The sequence below is a fragment of the Sardina pilchardus genome, chromosome 14 (assembly GCF_963854185.1).
Source record: "Sardina pilchardus chromosome 14, fSarPil1.1, whole genome shotgun sequence".
Classification (NCBI taxonomy): domain Eukaryota; kingdom Metazoa; phylum Chordata; class Actinopteri; order Clupeiformes; family Clupeidae; genus Sardina; species Sardina pilchardus.
The window spans coordinates 14,990,206-15,007,545 of NC_085007.1; the positions used below are offsets into that span (position 1 = coordinate 14,990,206).

The 17,340-nt window shown below is 46.1% G+C and overlaps 2 protein-coding genes across 5 annotated transcripts in view; one reads left to right on the plus strand and one right to left on the minus strand.

Annotated features, from left to right (window-relative positions):
* Window positions 1-17,340, minus strand: part of LOC134101378 (G2/mitotic-specific cyclin-B1-like) — a 202,480-nt gene that overhangs the window by 67,761 nt on the left and 117,379 nt on the right. The gene's annotated exons all lie outside the window — the stretch shown is intronic.
* Window positions 1-17,340, plus strand: part of mast4 (microtubule associated serine/threonine kinase family member 4) — a 111,404-nt gene that overhangs the window by 16,305 nt on the left and 77,759 nt on the right. For all 3 annotated transcript variants that reach the window (XM_062555004.1, XM_062555002.1, XM_062555003.1), the window contains exons 2-3: window positions 4,569-4,722; window positions 10,583-10,707. In XM_062555004.1, the coding sequence (XP_062410988.1) occupies window positions 4,569-4,722; window positions 10,583-10,707 (279 nt within the window). The remainder of the gene's footprint in view (window positions 1-4,568; window positions 4,723-10,582; window positions 10,708-17,340) is intronic.

Here is a 17,340-nt window from a genome sequence, read left to right on the forward strand (position 1 = left end):
CATGATGGGATTTTTATGACTCCCCATCTGTTTTTATTGAGCGAACACAGCGAGATATTTACTGGGTGCTGGCAGGGAGCCAGGAGATGAGGTCATTGTTCTTAGGTGTAGTATAATAAAGGTTTCTTTTCAAAGGTCAGTCGTCCGATGCGTGCCCTCTGGTCTGGTTTGGTTTTCGAAACTAAATGGAGAAAAATATGTTAATGAAGTCTGTTGGACAATGATTCACTGTGTCCGTAGATGATGGAAAGCTGTAAAGTCATAGGCACTGCATTTGCAAAGAATACAGTTAATGTCACATTCCACTTCATGTTTGCATGTTTATGTGTACGAATACCATGGATTCATTGTATTCAAGGGTACATTCCGTAGCCAAATGCAGATGCAAAACATGGTGTACTGCACTGTTTGTCTGTCTGTCTGTCTGTCTGTTAAGTCTGCCATATAAATTCATATGAAAGCTTTCTGCAGCTCTCGATATGATACAGTCGTATGTGTTTCTGAGGGGAAATAAAAAATAAACAAAACCAGTCAGGACAGTGTTCTGTATGTTTAGCGCCCTTGCTAGGCAACAAGGTATGCTGGAACCCAGTTATGGGGGAATAAAGTGGCAGACCTCTGTCAAAGTGATTGATTCTACCTCATTCATTCATTCATTCATGATTAGATTAAAATGAAGTCTGGAAACCATCATTGAGACACACTCAAACACACACACACACACACACACTCTCTCACACACACACACACACACACACACACACACGTAAGCTGTCTTTTGAACTGTGCTACTGGACTACCCTAGTTTGGGGCCAGAAGCGTGAAACACCGCTGACCTGGAAAAACCTCTCTTTGGGCCACGCCGCAGCAAAGACATTAGCGAGAGCTGAAGTGCAATTAAGAGACAATGACTGCCGTTCCGCCACCAGTGCGGCTGCTACAGAGCTCTTAAATCCTGGCAGCCCATTTGAGCAGCTTTACACAGATGGAGTGCCTGACGATACTCTATAGCCGCTTCCAAAGCCAGCTGGACGGTTGCATAATAAAGCAAAGTGTTGTGATATCTGCACCAATAAAATTAAATCGGTTTGTGTAGCGCCACTGATGTTTTGACAGGATTCAGTTGGTCTCTTATCGGGTGGATTTTGGGGTCATGAATCAGAATGAAAAGATAGTCGGATCAGTGAAACCAGAATTGTTTTTTTTTTATATTACATTATTAATCATTTTCTTCTTCTAGATGTCTTTTTTTTGTGTCTTGTCAATACATGTAAGTAGAGTGTTTGTGTTGTGATGCAGTGAGTGCTCTCGTTTTATACTTTGCTAACTTATTCTAGCCTTAAGTATACAGCAGCCTTTTAGTCACCCCTTTAAAGCCTGACCGCAGGGCATTGCTGTAGCTGTTACTATGTGTGATAACATCTCTCCAGTCTGTACTAATGCTTAGGTCATATCAGCTCTAACTGATATGTCAGCTGAATTAGTCTGAGGTACCTTTTGCTTTACAGCTGACTTCCTTTGATGTAGCTTGAGCTGCAAGCGTGGCATTTTTTATTCTGGGTGTTGCACCAGTGGAACAGTGGAAAGTTGGCACCGCGGGTTGGATTATTTCCTCTGTTTCCCTGAGACGGGCAGGAACACACCTTCGCCTTGTCTTCCCTTTTGGCCCGAGGCAACATTTTATGGCTCAACGAGTTCCAGTGAGCAGCCAGATGTGGGGAGGATGAACGTTCTCTCTCCCCCCCCCCCCCCCCCAATAGTCTAGAGCTCTATGGCTTTTTCATCTTTCGTCGTGCTGTGTGCGTGTCTTAACAATGCCGTCTTTGTTTTTTTTTCACAGCCGAGGCAGCAGTGAGTGAGTAAGTGGTGGCGGGCGAGAGCCAGTCACTGGCTGGGTGGCTCATCACTGGGATGGTGCCCCCTGTTTGAATGGGAGGAAACGTCTCATGACTGGTCCTCCAGAGACCCACAGGCGCAGGGCGGGCAGAGCTTCGGCGGGAAAAGATAGTCTTTTGTAGAAGAAAAAAAAAAAAAAAAAAAGAAAACTTGGGCTTTCCACTTCCCCCCTCAGCCATGCGGAAAACCCTGAAGGGAATTTGAAAAATCCCAGAGGCTCTATGGAGCCAATTGTCCCGACCGATGTGGTTCTGGGCATTCTGTACCCTGTGTGTTCTCTCTCCACGTGAACAATTGGCATAGCTGTGGAATGAAGTTGTGGTTCAGGAGTTTAGCGAAACAGGAACATAGTCTGTAGAGGGACCCTTCTGTGCTGTTTATGTCATTCATGGGAATTTTTATTTCCCTGCCTATGAGACAGCACATACTTCTTTTGAGCAGTAGTTCCTTTTTTTGTAAGTTTGTGTGTGTGTGTGTGTGCGTGCGTGTGTGCGTGCGCGTTGACACGTTCAGTTTGATCTCTACGGTAGCGTTTGCCTCCTTTTTTTTGTGTGTTTATGCGCGGCAGAGAGAGACGGGATGATGAATCAGTCCCTCTTGAGCGGGTGGGCGTTTCCTCCGTTTACGACTTCGCCGTAAGCGCGCGCTTGCTCGGGGCTCCGGGGGCCAGCTCATGTTTGTGTTCGCTGGGAGGACCGTTTCCTCCCCTCCGCTATTGTTCTGCCCGTAGAGGTGTTTCGAGCTGGAACGCGGTCCCTCCCGACTGCCGCGCAGCGTCCCTGCTTACAAACGCTCGCCCGTATTGTGACATGATGGCGCTCATTGTTGTGAGGCCACATCAGCCCCCTTCCTTGTTGTAACATGATCCAATGCCACCTGGAGGCTCCCGGAAGCCTATATGACATTGACCTTGATGTTATGTAACTCGGTCTTTCCTTTTCCATTTCTGCGGCCTATATTGGTTTTAGGAGTGGTGTGGCATGAAACCTGTAAGTCAGGTTGCCATAGACAAAAAAAAACTTTTGTGGATATGTGATAGTAATACGTTGATCTTTTATTTTTTCCGTCATGTATTAGTGGTGTGGCCTAATTATGATCGCTGCTAGCACAGTGAGGTCATATAGGTTTGTCAGTGTTTTTTTTTCTTGTTGTTATTGTTCTTCTTCTTTGCCATGCTTTTTTCCCCATTGATTTTTGGAAAGTGCACAGACACATAATTGGGGAATGGACATTTAAATGTGTTTATGAGCACAAGATTTTATACTGATTTTACTCTCATTAAGATGTTGTGCATGCTTTGTGTTTGATAACAGTTGAAAAAACTATTCTGCAAGCCAAGAATAGTTCTGTACGTAGACATGCAGGGCTATTAAACATTTTCATTATGGGTGTTCCCATTACAATGCTGTTTTGATAAATGACTGCTATCTTCTTTGTAGCGTACTATGTAATAAATCACAAAAGTCATAAAACTGCTACCTTGTGCTTACTTGTAATGAAACAGTTTGACCTTGTAATAGACAAGCAACCGCTTTATAGCACACAAGTATATTATGTAACTGCAGGGTGTCATGCTGTGTTAAGCTTTACTTTATGGTTTGATTATACTTCAACAATAATGTCATACTGTGTAACATGACTATGTCGTTCTGCTCAAATTGATAAAGGTGGTGACTGTTTTGCCCAAAGTTCTCCCAAGCGAACATCCCACTCAAAAGCTCAGAAGCACAACAAATCAAATTGAAACTTTTTTAATGTTCCTTTTCCCCTCAATGCACTCGATTTGCCATTATAATGACAAATGCATTTACGTGCCAAAGATTAAGAATCACTGATGTGCATGGAAAAAGGATTGTTTTTGTGTATGTCTTTGTGTGTGTGTGTGTGTGTGTGAGAGAGAGAGAGAGGGAGAGAGAGAGAGAGAGATATTTGGGGATGCTCAGATAGCCTTAATGAGAGGAAATCAGTGATTATGTAAGGAGTAAACATTTTGAAAGGTTATAAGGAAGTGGCGCCACCGCCATCCCCAGTTTGCTCTCACTTCTTCTCCAAATTGATTCTGCCTATACGTGCACGGATTTCACCGTTGGCTAACTCACAGCAACCTTTAGTTTTATATAATGAGATGGCTGAGGAAGAAAACATATAGAGAATCCTAGTTACAGTATAACTGCTCGAATGACGGAAATAAGACAGACCTGTACATCCAGTTTGTAATGGTGCTTGTGTAAAATTGGATTATGCCGGCGAGGGCCTTTTTGGTTCACAACAAGGAGTCAGCACCAGTACACAGACAAACATGAAATAATGTATAAGGACACAATAATAGCAGCCAGCTATACACACATCTACATGCATACAATAGCTGTACCAGTAATCACATAGTGCTTGTAATGAAATCTGAATGTATATACGAATGCATAATATTGTATACTGTAATAGCAAGTTTATCTACAACTTCTATAAAGCTGTATGTCAATGTGAGTTCTCTCTGTGTTGTATGGAGCAACTGCAAGCCGCTATGGCATTGTCCGGTTCACTGATGGCCAGAATCATTCAGTATGTCATGGTCATGTGGTTTCTGGTTAGGTGTGATATGATCAGAGGGCTGTTGAGTGGTGATCCCTGATGAACTCCTGTGTTTGTGTCCTCTCTTCCTCCCTCTTCTGCAGCTGGATAACATCCTGTACCCCCCCTCCATGCCCTTCCGGAAGTGCAGCAACCCGGAGATGTCGCATGGCTCGGGTGCGGCCCTCAAGTTCAAGCGGCAGCTGAGCGAGGACGGCAAACAGCTCCGGAGAGGGAGTCTTGGGGGAGCACTCACAGGTGGGCGACAGACAGACAGATAGACAGACAGGGAGAGCGAGTGCGACAGACAGACAGGCAGACAGACATGCAGACAGAATATGACAGACAGACAGACAGACAGACAGGGGGAGTGAATACAACAGACAGACAGACAGACAGACAGACTGCTTGCAGACAGACAGACTGACAGCTTGCAGACAGACAGACAGCTTGTAGCGAGACAGACAATCAAACAAACGGGTTACTTGCAGAGACAGAGAGAATGATGGACAGAGGCTGCTTAGAGAGAGAGAGAAAGAGGCTGGCAGACTGCTCACAGACAGACAGGTAGAATAACACAGATGGACATGAATGCAAAGGCAATAAATCAGACTGATGTTTTGCCATTCTCCAGGAGACACACACAGACAGACATGCGTATACAGGGGCTCGAAACCAAACTACTGATAAAGAAACTTTGACACAGACAGAAAGGAACACGCACGTACACACACACACACACACACACACACACACACACATGCTGTGCATGCAAGCTGTAGACTTTGTTTCACAGGATGTGCTCTCGAGTTCCTCAAATGTATTCTGGGATCCTAACACACTTGCTTACTTTTGTTTTTAAAACTCATTTTAAGTGGCACGTGGTGCGTAAGCGTCTAATCTCAAACATTCCAAAAATTCTGTCCAGTTCTCCTCAGAGGACAGTAATATTTTCACTGCGTGATGATAAGTAGGCACTTCCCTTTGCAGAGGATGACTGGGAGGAAATCATCTCACGAAGTGAGAGAATCACCAGTTTTCCAACCGCATATCCTGTTTTGCCTCTCACTGCTGCACCGAGCCGCTCTTTGGTGGCGGTACTGTACAGGATGCAACTGCTGGACCTCCTATATCACAGAGGGAGAGAGAGAATAAAAGACACAGAAGGAAGGATAGAGAGAGAGAGAAAAAGTGAAATGGTTGATGGGTACAAGGTGGTCCATCCTGCTTTATGTAGAGAGTTGCACTTGCAAAGTGTTGGGCTACAGTATGCGTCCTCTGGTCTACCGCAGGAAGAAGACATGCCATTCTTACAGGCAGTCTACTCCAGGTGCGTAACTGAAGCATTCCATTCGCGGCGTGAGCGCGGTTACAGTTCCACGATACTTCCACTATAATCAATGCAACTGGCTACACCAGATGTGATAGCAGTGTGTACATTCAGCTAAAACTATTTTCACACTCCGCAAATGGAGCTCTTCAAGTGCTCCAGACACCTGGTCTAACCCAAGCCTTAGACCCTAACAGGGGAGCTACAGTACACCAGGTGCGTAACTGAAGCGTTCCGTTTGCAACACGTAACATCCATTTTAGAATACTGTTCTATTTTTTTCCGAACGTACGCACCATTGTCGCGTCTGGTGTAGCAACTTCCATTGATTATAGTGATTATTAACTGCTGCAGCATACGCATCGCGAACGGAACACTTCAGACAGCTCCGTTACGCGCCTGGTGTAGCACACCTGTTAAGCATACCAGGTAGAGCAGGACGTTAAAGTAACAGCGAGAGCCTTGGCACTTGAAGAGACATACCAGCAAAATGTTTGCTAGCACGCCTGCATGCCTGAGTCCAGACCACCTTCAGAACTGTGCAGTAAGCAAAACTTGCACAAACGATATGAAGTTTGATTCCCATGAAGCACACACTGATGAAATATGTATCTTACCTGGACTGTAAATTGCTTAGCATCACACAAATAAGTACAAAGAAATGCAAAGGGTGGTCTTGAAGCAGATAATATACTGAGACAGTAAGGGCTGTGTCTGTGTAAAAAGGAAAAAAAAAAAAGAAAAGCCTGAAAATCCCACATACTGTATGCACACGCACTCTCCCTCTTCTGCCTTCCCGCCTCATCAAAGACTTCACAGGCGCAGGAACGGAGATGAATTTCAAACATCTTTGTTGATGAAAGGCGGCGTGATGAATAAAAATGAATTTGCAAGCCGTCTCTCTCGGGGTGTACGGGGGGAGAATAGAGTGCCGCTGATAAAGTCAGGCTTTGTTGTGTGCAGTGAGGCTCAGGATGACCCCCCCCCCCCCACACACACACACACACACACACTGTATTGTCTGCCATTGAGATGTCTAGGGTCAGACTACACACACTACAGGCAAACAGAATGCATGTTCTCTCCCCTGGTCCTCAAACTGCTTTTCAAAAAAAATACATGTCTTTGTTACGCTCTTTGTTGGACGAGCGTGCTTTTGGAGACTCGACACAAGTGGAGTGCCGCTGTCGCTGGGTTGCGATGACCTCTCGACTGAGGTGATTTGCACACGCCGTAGAGAGCCGAGCTTGGCAGCTCTCAAGGGCCTGTCTGCAATCAGGCTGCAGAGTGCGCTACTGAGGAGGGCTGGTTGGAGTGGACGGCTGAGGGGAGATGTGGAACGTGACCAGTGGCTGAGGAATGGGGAGAGGAAGATCGATGATGAAGATTGCAAATGACTCCTCCGAGCACCCAAAGTGCTTCACAATAGCATGCTTTACGTACATTCACCCATGCACGCACACACACACACACACACACACACACACACACACACACACACACACACACACACTCACCGATGGCGGAGGCTGCCATGCAAGCATGCCATGCACCCATGCCATGCACCCATTCACCTGGAGCGCTGGGGTTAACTGTTTTGCTCAAGGACACTTCGACAGGGTCAGGAGGAATTGGAATTTCACTTTGACCGGCAACTCTCCAGATGCTAGACGACTCCTCCACTTCCTGAGCTACTGTCGCCCAGATACGGTTGATGGGGAGGAATGACTGAGGGAAGGAGGAGGATGATGCTGATGAAAAGGAGGATGCTGTAGATTGAGATAAGAATGATGATGATGATGATGGTGATGGTGAAGACAATAGGATAGAGCACACTAAGCAGACATGGGTACATCAGAACAGACTAGATCCTGTTGGAGCTGCATTATGCATTGTCTAAGAAATGGATTGAATCATGCAAATTCAAATTGGAAAGTTTGAAAGATGTTGGTAGATATGGAGATATTGAGAGATGCCACTTGGGTTTTTAACATTAATAAATAAATATCTGCCGGCTCTTTTCCTGAATGCACTGTAGGTTTCCTGCTGAATATGGTGTTCCAAATTCAGCAGTAAAGCCAATTGGAAAATAATAGTGTTCACTATTAGCATAATGAGGTGCACTCTGTTGCTGAGGTGAATATTAGATGGGCCTCAAACTGAACCAAAATAGGAGCATGGTCCTGTAGCCTAACTCCCCATCTCCATCTCCCCACAGCTGCACTTTTCCCAATTTCGCAGAAGCTAGCGCTGCGCTAAATTGTATCTTGTTAGTGCCAGTGCTAGGGTGTGATTTTTTTGGCCGGCCAAAGTTAATTTGCTCTGACTCCTCAATGCACCCATCGAAAAATCACATTCTGAACCATGACCACGTCAAATATACAGGCTGATATTGTTTTCAATCTTCCGCCCCCCTCTCCGCCGCGCATAGAGAAGGCAACCTTTAGCGAGTGCTATGATTGGGTCACCTCAGGTGAAATGGCCCACTCAGGCTGCCATAACCTAATCTGGTGTGACGCCCCGAGAAAAGGACAGGCTGTACCCCCTTGAGGCTCCGACTGAAGGTCAACGCTGGTAAGAATCATACTCCTTGGAAGGGACAGGTGAAAGTTTGTTGCCAGGCGACAACCCCCCTCTGAAGCGTCGCCAGAGTGCTGCTTGTCAGGCTGTTGACATCACGGTATAGACGCCGCAGCGCTAGGAGAGTGTCAGTGTGTCGTGTCAGGGCCGGTCTCTTAGCAGTGAAGGAGACCAAATGTGAAAGACTTCTCACCGGTTCCACTGCCAGGCTTAGATCATTGTTTTGAGCTCAACCCGTCCCAGATTTTTAACTCTCTATAGACACTGCAGTAGGACATTTTACTGACCGAAAAACACAAGCATGGTTCAATGCTGGTGGTTGATATGGACAAAAGGACCAGTATATGGGGACTAGGACTCCATGAGAAATAGTTTTGTGGTTTCAAGTTCATGTGGAGAGGGAAATAAATCTTTCTCTGTCCATAGTGTCTGTTTGTTCCCTGTAGGGGGAAAAAAAAGAAAAGAAAAAACACACCTCCTCTGGGAACTGAAATCCCAGCAATGCTACTAGCCATGAGGAGGGATTAATAGCAAAGAATAGTAGGCCTTAAAAATATCCACACACAGTGCTGTACTTTTCACTGGCTTGGGTGTTCAGGCTTTAGCTACACTTTTAATTAAACTGTCCTTAGCTCATTTGGGTAACTCAAAGTCTTGAGTCAAACCCCCCTTAAGATCAGGGAATGTTAATGAGGGAGGAGGAGGGTGGTATTTAAACACTTTAGGAGAGATGGCTCTCTCTGGTTTGAGATCCAAATCAAGACTGACACAACATACTCCCAAGCCACGTGTGTCATTAATCCATGCTACTGCTAGTTAATCCACTATGTCCCCCCTGTGTGTTGTATATAGGCTTCCCTCCAGTGAAAGTATTGTTTGTTTAGGTCTAAAGTCTGGCAGAAGGAGAGGGCCCGTTTCAGAGTGATGAAATTGGTTTGAGTTGTTGTTGACTTGCGGTCTTGGCTGTCTGCCTGCTGCCACCTAGCTTTAGCAGCCTGTAGCTCTCCCCTCTCAGAGCTGGGCTGAATCATTTGTATGGTTCTCAGAAAAAAAACAACAACAATTTAATCTTTATGACTTTCTGAAACCTATTAAATTTAATGGGAAATTCACGCTAGATTTTGATTTGATTATATGTTCTTATGAAAGTGCTGCTTTGCTTTTTGCCCAAGGCCGGGCATCCGCCCGGCATGTTTATTTGTCCTAATTAAACTGTTTGAAGTGATGCAGATATTTTTTCTGGGAGTACCAGTATGTCGCATTATGCTTCTCAATGTCTTTTTGCCTTTGAGAAAAAGCAGAAGTCCGGAGGAATAGTATGTATACCGTAGTGCAGTTTGCTTGTCATTGTGACACTGGGGCTATCGTTTGGCAACTGATGTTGATTTCAGCTCATGTTCGGTAGTGTGACTCTTGTGTAACATCCAAGAGAGTGCTGCCCGCTGCAGTGATGTAAGGGGCCTGTGGCCACTACACGGTGACCCGATTAACTCTTTAAGTCTGTGTTGTCCCAACAGGCTTTCACATCGACTGATAGGGCTGACAGATAGGGCTGTCATCGTGATTTACACTAACTCCTAGAAAAAACACTGTCTATGAGAATCGCTCATTAACTATTCATTTTCTTTATCTGTTATTTTAGAGTAATGAAATGATGAGGCTGCCCCTTTTGGTGTATCCGCCTGTCAACAAGAATTGATGAACAGTACATTTTAATCCCCTTAATGATGTTTTAATTTAATGGGAGAATGGATGTTCATCATCAGAATGTTCTGAGAAAAAAGGCGGTACAAATGTCTGTATGGACAATGTTTCTGAAAAAAATTCACTCCGCAAATTAAAAACATTAAAGCTCACTGTGTGCGTTCAAACAGATCAAACATCCACTGTCCACTGTTGCCTCACTCTGGGTTTATGACTGTGTTCCACATTGAAGGGGCATATCCTGCCATGATAACTTTATGACTTTTTTTTTTTAAATATAACATGACAGTAATGTCTCGGGTGGAGATTTCCCACACTTGTTGTGCAATCCTCCACATTGCTGCACCCTGTATCTAGATTTCGACAGCACTTTCTTACTCATCTATGTGTCATCATTTCTCTCACACTTTCTCCTTCTCTCTCTTTCCCCCGTTTCCGTTTTTCTTTCTCTCTCTCTCTCTCTCTCTCTCTCTCTCTCTCTCTATCTCTCTCTCTGCTCCACAGGAAAGTACCTGCTGCCCTATGTGTCGAGCCAGCCAGCATGGCAGCCTGCATCAGAGACCTCCAACCTGGTGCGCATGCGCTCTCAGACGATGGGCAAGTCGGCCCCCTCCCTCACTGTAAACCTGGTAAGTTCACTCCTGTACCTTTTGTTCACGCTCTCAGCTGGACCCGACCTACCTGCCACCTGCGATCGTCCATAATCATGCTGGTAGCGTGGGTGAATTCGGGGGAGAAGTCCACTGGAAGCAGTTCCATGTTCCGTCATGGCTTCCATGCGTGTTTGCATGAACGTGCATAGCTTAAGCCAGGCATAGTTGGTTACGCCTGGTCGTAAATTCTGTTGGTGCAACCGTTGTGCAATGCCATTTAGAAACTGTTCTTAACAAAGACCAACTTTAACAGTTTGGACCAGGCGTAGCAAAGGCCAGTTGCTGCAGCCAGCCTCAGGTGACAGTGGCTCTTCACATTCCACATTTCAGCATTCCCACAGACAGGTGTTTGTGGATGGTGTTGCTTTTTCCCGACTGAAGAGCGCCGCTTATGTGCCGACGAGCAAAGCCAAGAGAGGACGGAGTCCAGATCATTTGAGCTCCAGCTCATAAAGATTCTGGTCCGCTCTGCATGGTGGTATGCGTTGAGCTTGGCTGTAGCCAATCAGTTTAGCACCACTGTGTGAGTGTGGCTGATCTTCTCTGTTGGCACATCAGGGGAGAATATCATTTATTAACCAGCACTGAGAAACCCATCACGAGGTCACTACACAAATTTGAAAAACCTGCAAAAAATAAGTGCTTGATGGAATTTATATCTGGGTATAAAGAAGATGATGCTAAAAAATATTACATTTTTTCATTAAGTGCCTCCAACCTCTCGGTGTAACTGTCAGCTGGTGATGAGATTTGAAATTTTCTCCTGACAGTGCATCTCCATCTTGTTTATTGAGAAGCCTGAGCGACTGCTGTCCTGTTTTGCTTTTTTAATCAGATCAAGTCGCTCGCGCATCAGCAAGAGTAAAGGGTAATTATAGGCTAAGTCCTCGCTCAATGTTCTGCCCTGCAAGCTGCGAGCAGGAGGGGGCTTAACCGTGGGTGTGCGTGTGCGTACGTGCGTGTGCATGTGTGTTTTCGCAAACACACAAACACAAGCATATATGTGTTAGGACTTGTGGCTATGCATACGTGTTACAGTGCAAGTGTGCCTTTGTGTGTGTGTGTGCGTGAGTGTTTTCAGCTTGCCCATGTTTCTTGCTAAAGTGTGTCTGCTTGTCTGTGTGTGAGCGTGCGTGCGTGCGTGTGTTTGCGCACGATTAATAAGTGTCTGTATCGTGGTGCATGTCAGTGGGCGTGTGATTCCCCTTGGCCTGCGTCTCGGCCCCTACTGTGCAGCTGAGACAGAGTGATGAGGCTGTAAACAGATCGAGCTTACGCTGCTGCTGCTGCTGCTGCTGCTGCTGCTGCCCCTGTGTTTAGAGGCTGTCACCAGGCCAGACAGGCCACCCCTAATGAGTGTCCTGACACGCACATGAATCAGACCCGCCGTGGCCCGTAATCCGACACTCTCAAGCCGCCCTCCCGCCTCTGCCCTGACCAGCACAGCACAGGCCAGCACAGCACAGGCCAGCACTAACCCGCCCGTCCAGTGTACACCAAGGCCATCTGGACGTGGTCATGGAGGACTCGGGGCGTTCGAGACAAATAAGGACGAGCGAGGAAGACGTCTCTCGGAGCGGCTCCTCCGGCACACGGTGGCCCTGTGAGGGGCTGATGTCATGTCATGTTTGGTCTCCATGGCAATTGCACGGAGGAATGTCCTGTCTGAGGAGCTTCAGCGGGAAATCACTCTAGAGAGGGAGAGAGAGCAGCTCGTTTTTTGTTTGCTGTGATGTACACTCAGTCTTTTACCACAGACTTTCGAAGATGAATTATAAACGAAGACAAAGCCAGCGCATTTTTTTTCACAACTTATTTAGTCTACTTTGGTTTATCTAGCCTCTGATACATTTCACCCTACTGTTAGGGTACATGATGAACTGTGAAGTGCACCTTTATGAACATGACATAAAACATGACAACTGCTCAAGATTTCTCTTGTCAAAAATCTTTGACTATCCTTTTTCGTTTGATCTGAGAGGATGTAGGTCTCAGTTTCTGTGAAGGACCTTGAAGTGATACTTCCTTGTTCATGTATTAAGCTATAGTCAAACATTATACAGTTACAGTATATGGATGGAACTCATGAGGTGTTTTCTGTAGATGACCACCAGGGGGCAGTGTTGCTTTTTTGTTGCTCATACATTGGTCAGTTGTTGAGGCATTTGGTGTGGCATTCAGCCACTATAAACACAACCTGCAGAGAAATGTTCATGCATCAGAGCATCTGTCTGTCCTAACCTTCGAGTTTAAGAGGAATGATTTAGCCATTTATGAGAAGGAACATGAAATGATGTCTTACTGAATGTTTATGTTAGTTAAGGGATCTATAGGATAGATTGGAGCTTTCCATAGGGTACTTTCTCCATCACAAACAATCCGTTTTTCTGTGTTGTTGTCTCTTCTAAACATAGTTAGCCAGTCAGAGCACATCCAAATGTGGCCGAGATTTTTATATCTCACATTTCCCATTAGCACTTTCATGCATCGGAAGATAAAGGCAGATAGTCTGTGGGCAGTCTGTGTGAAGCCCTCTGATTTCTCATCTAAATGAGATGAGTGTGTGTAGATTTCTCTTTATGACTCTTCATTTGATGCTTCTATTCTGCTCCCCCGTGAGTTCTCTGGACATTTTTTTTTTAAAGATCTGTCACATTTGTGGGATGTTTGCTGAGCTTTGTCATTTAAATACAATCAATCCCAGCAAAACCAGAATCTGTGTAGATGACCATTTTATTGGAAAGCCCTATATGACTAAAAAGGCAACGCATTAGCTAAGCAACACTCAGAATAAAGGAGATTTGCATGCCATGTAAAATACCTTTACCTTTCATTATCTGTCTCTGAAATAGCCCTTGTGTTTCACCGTACCTTCAGTGCGCTTCAGTATGCTTCAGGTGAAATGCTTTGCATTTGACTCCTTTGAATTGAGTTTATAAGGAAGCGGTGTGTCTCTGTGTGTGTATGTGTGTGTTTGTGTGTGTGTGTGTGTGTGTGTGTGTGTGTTATTTCTCTGTGGTTCCCGCTCTGCTCTTCCTTCCAGTGTAATACGTGGAGCAATGACATCATCGCTGTGCCTAATCCACAGAGCCTTCATTGTGTGCCGTATATACTGTACACCAGAGCCCATTAGATAAACAGTACAGCCCTGTTGTGTGCCGCTGCAGAGGGATCCGTTGAATCGTTGATGCAGTCACCTGCCTGATGTGGCACTTGTCTGCATGAAGAAGGAGCTTCCCTGAGCGGGCGCACGAGTGACAGTTTCTTTTTTATTTTTTTATCTATTTTTTTTCACTGAGGCAGGGTTGATGTGTAGGAAGATTTATTTTTTTTCTCTTTGCCTTTGCGTCGTGTTGTGTCGGTATATTGACTTGTCTTTGGTTTTGATGAACTGACATAAGGGTTCCCCGGGGGAAACTGGAAATGGTGAGCCGTAATGAGCAGGAACGAAGGCAGCTCCTTCCAAACCTGTCGATCCATCACTTAGAAACGGGACCATCAGCGATATGACAGTTCTCTTTAGAAACAAGTCCCCCTCTCTGTGTCCTCAGCCCCACTCTATTCTTTCTCTCTCTCTTTCTCTCTCTCTCACACACACACACACACACACACACACACACACACACACACACACACACACACACACACACACGGGGCAATCCTGCTGTGCTACGGTGTATGAATTCTGATGGTATGACAGAGTATTGGGGGGTCACGGTAATGGAGCTGATTTTAAAAAGCCTTCACAGATTTCACCTTAATGTCACGCCCCCCCCCCCCCCCCCCCCACACACACACACCACCCCTCGCCACCTCCCCCCCCCCCCCCCTTCCCCCAGCCCTCCTCCTGAGGAGAGCACAGCGAGCCAGTGAAGGGCTCCCCAGGCGCCCGCCCCGTATCTCATTCAATTCTCCTCAGACCCCGGGGTGGTGTGTGTGTATGTGTGTGTGTGTATGTGTGCGTGCGTGTGGGTGTGGGAAAGGGCCCGGAACCCCTGCCGTGAGAGACTGATTGAAATTAACGATTGCCGAGGCTCAGGGTCAATGCGGCACAAACAGAATGTCATTACGGCAGGGCCCCGATCAGTTTGGCCTGCCTGGCCCGCCTTCTGTTTGGCTGGGTGACTCGAGGAGCTTCCTTTTTCACCTCATCCTTCTTACCTACCTGCCCTCCTCCCCTTCTGTCTCTCTCTCTCTCTCTCTCTCTCTCTCTCTCCCCCTCTCCGTCTCTCCTGTCCCGATCCTTGTCCTCCATTGCTCCCCGTCCTCGCTCACAGAGACCTTCCTCATTCCCATTTTCCTTTTGTGTCCTGGGGTCATGTCTGCATCTGGACGCCAGTGGAAGAAGAAGAAGAAGAAGAGGAAGAAGAAAAAAAAAGATGTCTATTGCATTTGTCGTTATCAGTCCGTTTACATGCCTCTGCGTCTAAGCGGGGCCTCAATGGGAAATCAATGCCGACCAACAGAGGGTGCCCCCGCTACGTGCACACCCCACGTTGAATTTTTAATGCAGCAACTCCTTCATCCTGCCGCTATCTCCCACCTTTGAATGCAGCGCACTGATAGCAGCAGGGGCGAGCGTGTCTGTGGACTGTCAATGCCACTTTTGGAGAAAAGGTGGTGTGAAAAAGCAAAACGGACACAAAACCGTACACACATGCGCATACAAACAAAGGCGGAATTAACGGCCCCAGAGCATGGTAGTCCCATTGAGTTCCACTACGTTGCTGTCTTCCTGTGTTCCGTGGCTTGGTAAAGGCTGAGGACTGCAGACCACTTTGTGAAGCTTTATGAAAGCTGGTGTGGATGAAAGGGGACTGTGAACCATCTGGCCCTGCTAGTATACACACACACACACGCATACGTACTGTATACACACACACACACACACATACACATACACATACACATACACACACACACACACGCATACAGTACATACACAAACACACACACAACAGAGCGTGCAGTGAACAGGCCAATATGAAACAACACAAGGATGCGATCTCCTCTTGGTCTTTATTTAAAAAGAAAAAACGGCAGCATGCTTGCATTCAATAGGAGAAAAAGATTAAGAAATCTCATTTGAACTGTTGAGATGATTTAAAGTGGATGGCTGTTATCACGGCAAGATCAGAGATGAATTTAAATGCAGTGTGGGGGAAGATTGATTAGAACTGCCCGATATTTGTCAGCCCACGGCGGAGATGAGGAAGCGGGCGGGGGGAATCGCCGGTTGTGCCGAGCGCCAGCTCTCCGTCACCACCACCGCACCTCACCTCACAACACGGGCCTCATTAACCAAATTGCTCTTTCCCCTCGAACTGTTATTAGTTCAGGATTCACTTTTAATAAAAGGCTGGCGCGTCGCCGCTGAAGGCAAAGTCACAGCTGCAGCCGCCGTGGCAGCCATATCCGAAGCGCCCGGCTTGACTCCTTGGTGTTCACGCTGGGATTGAGATAGAATAGTGCCCTCGCTCGTCCAGAAAGGAGCTTACGGACAGAGCCCATCGCGGGGCCAGGTTATTACCCTTTCAGATGGGCCGCGGTATCAGTGGCCCTCGCCGTATATGGGCGAGTTGCATTACAAACGGGAAGGAAATTCATCTGCCATGTTGTGATACGGGGTCCGTGCCGGCCATTTATGCCAAGCAGTTTATAAGCGAGAGATAATCTCTCAATCACCTACACCCCCCCCCTCCCCCCCTCATGCCATCCCAAACCCCCCCATCACACCCTCACTATCCCCTCTCCGGCTCGGCCGTGTAAGATCTCTCTCTTTGTTTTCCCATATCGACAGGTACCTCACTTCCCCGGAAAAAGCGTCCGTGCTGGCCGGAATACAAATGAGCAATCTATCAGAATTATTTATTCATTATGACTCGTTGCCGGTGCGTGATGGGTCATTCCAGTTGAAGTTCTGGCATAAAGAGCTCACTGCTGGCTTTCATTATTGAACATACTCGCTCCCTCCAAAAACCGGTCCTTGTCCTAACGACTGACCTCACCCCTTCCTCACTGCCTTGGTGACTCATTGAGCTTTCATGTCCTTAATGATGCCAATGAAGAGATTTGAATTATTAGTGACTTTAATGTCCTTAGCCAATTTCAAACAGAGATTCCAGTCTTGCCATTAAGAATAATCCCACATTTTGGACCACTATGAATCAAGTCTAATATTTTTAAAAATTGCGCTGAAAAGCACCATTTGAGCACAGAGTTACAGCTTAAACTCTGAGAGAGAATATATCCCAGACTCTAGTTGGACATTGTTGTCAATTTAGTGATGAACCCAACAGAGACCTTGACTATCTCAAAGATTAAAAACTTGAATCTGTGAAAAAATGCATGCAAAGATACAGATGAGTCAGATTGTCAGAAAGTTTGGTCGCAAATTATTGTTAGCCAACAGATTACAGTAGTTATTGACGGATTATTGTTTTTACTTTTGGCTAGAACCGAGCTGGGAATTATCATGTCGTACATTCCAATTCTTTGCATGCACTATACCATGTGCACGAATATAAACACTAAACAGTCATGCCAACTTGTTACTTTGGAATACAATGATGAGTGAACTTTGTGTCTACAGATTCTTGCAAGCTGTGC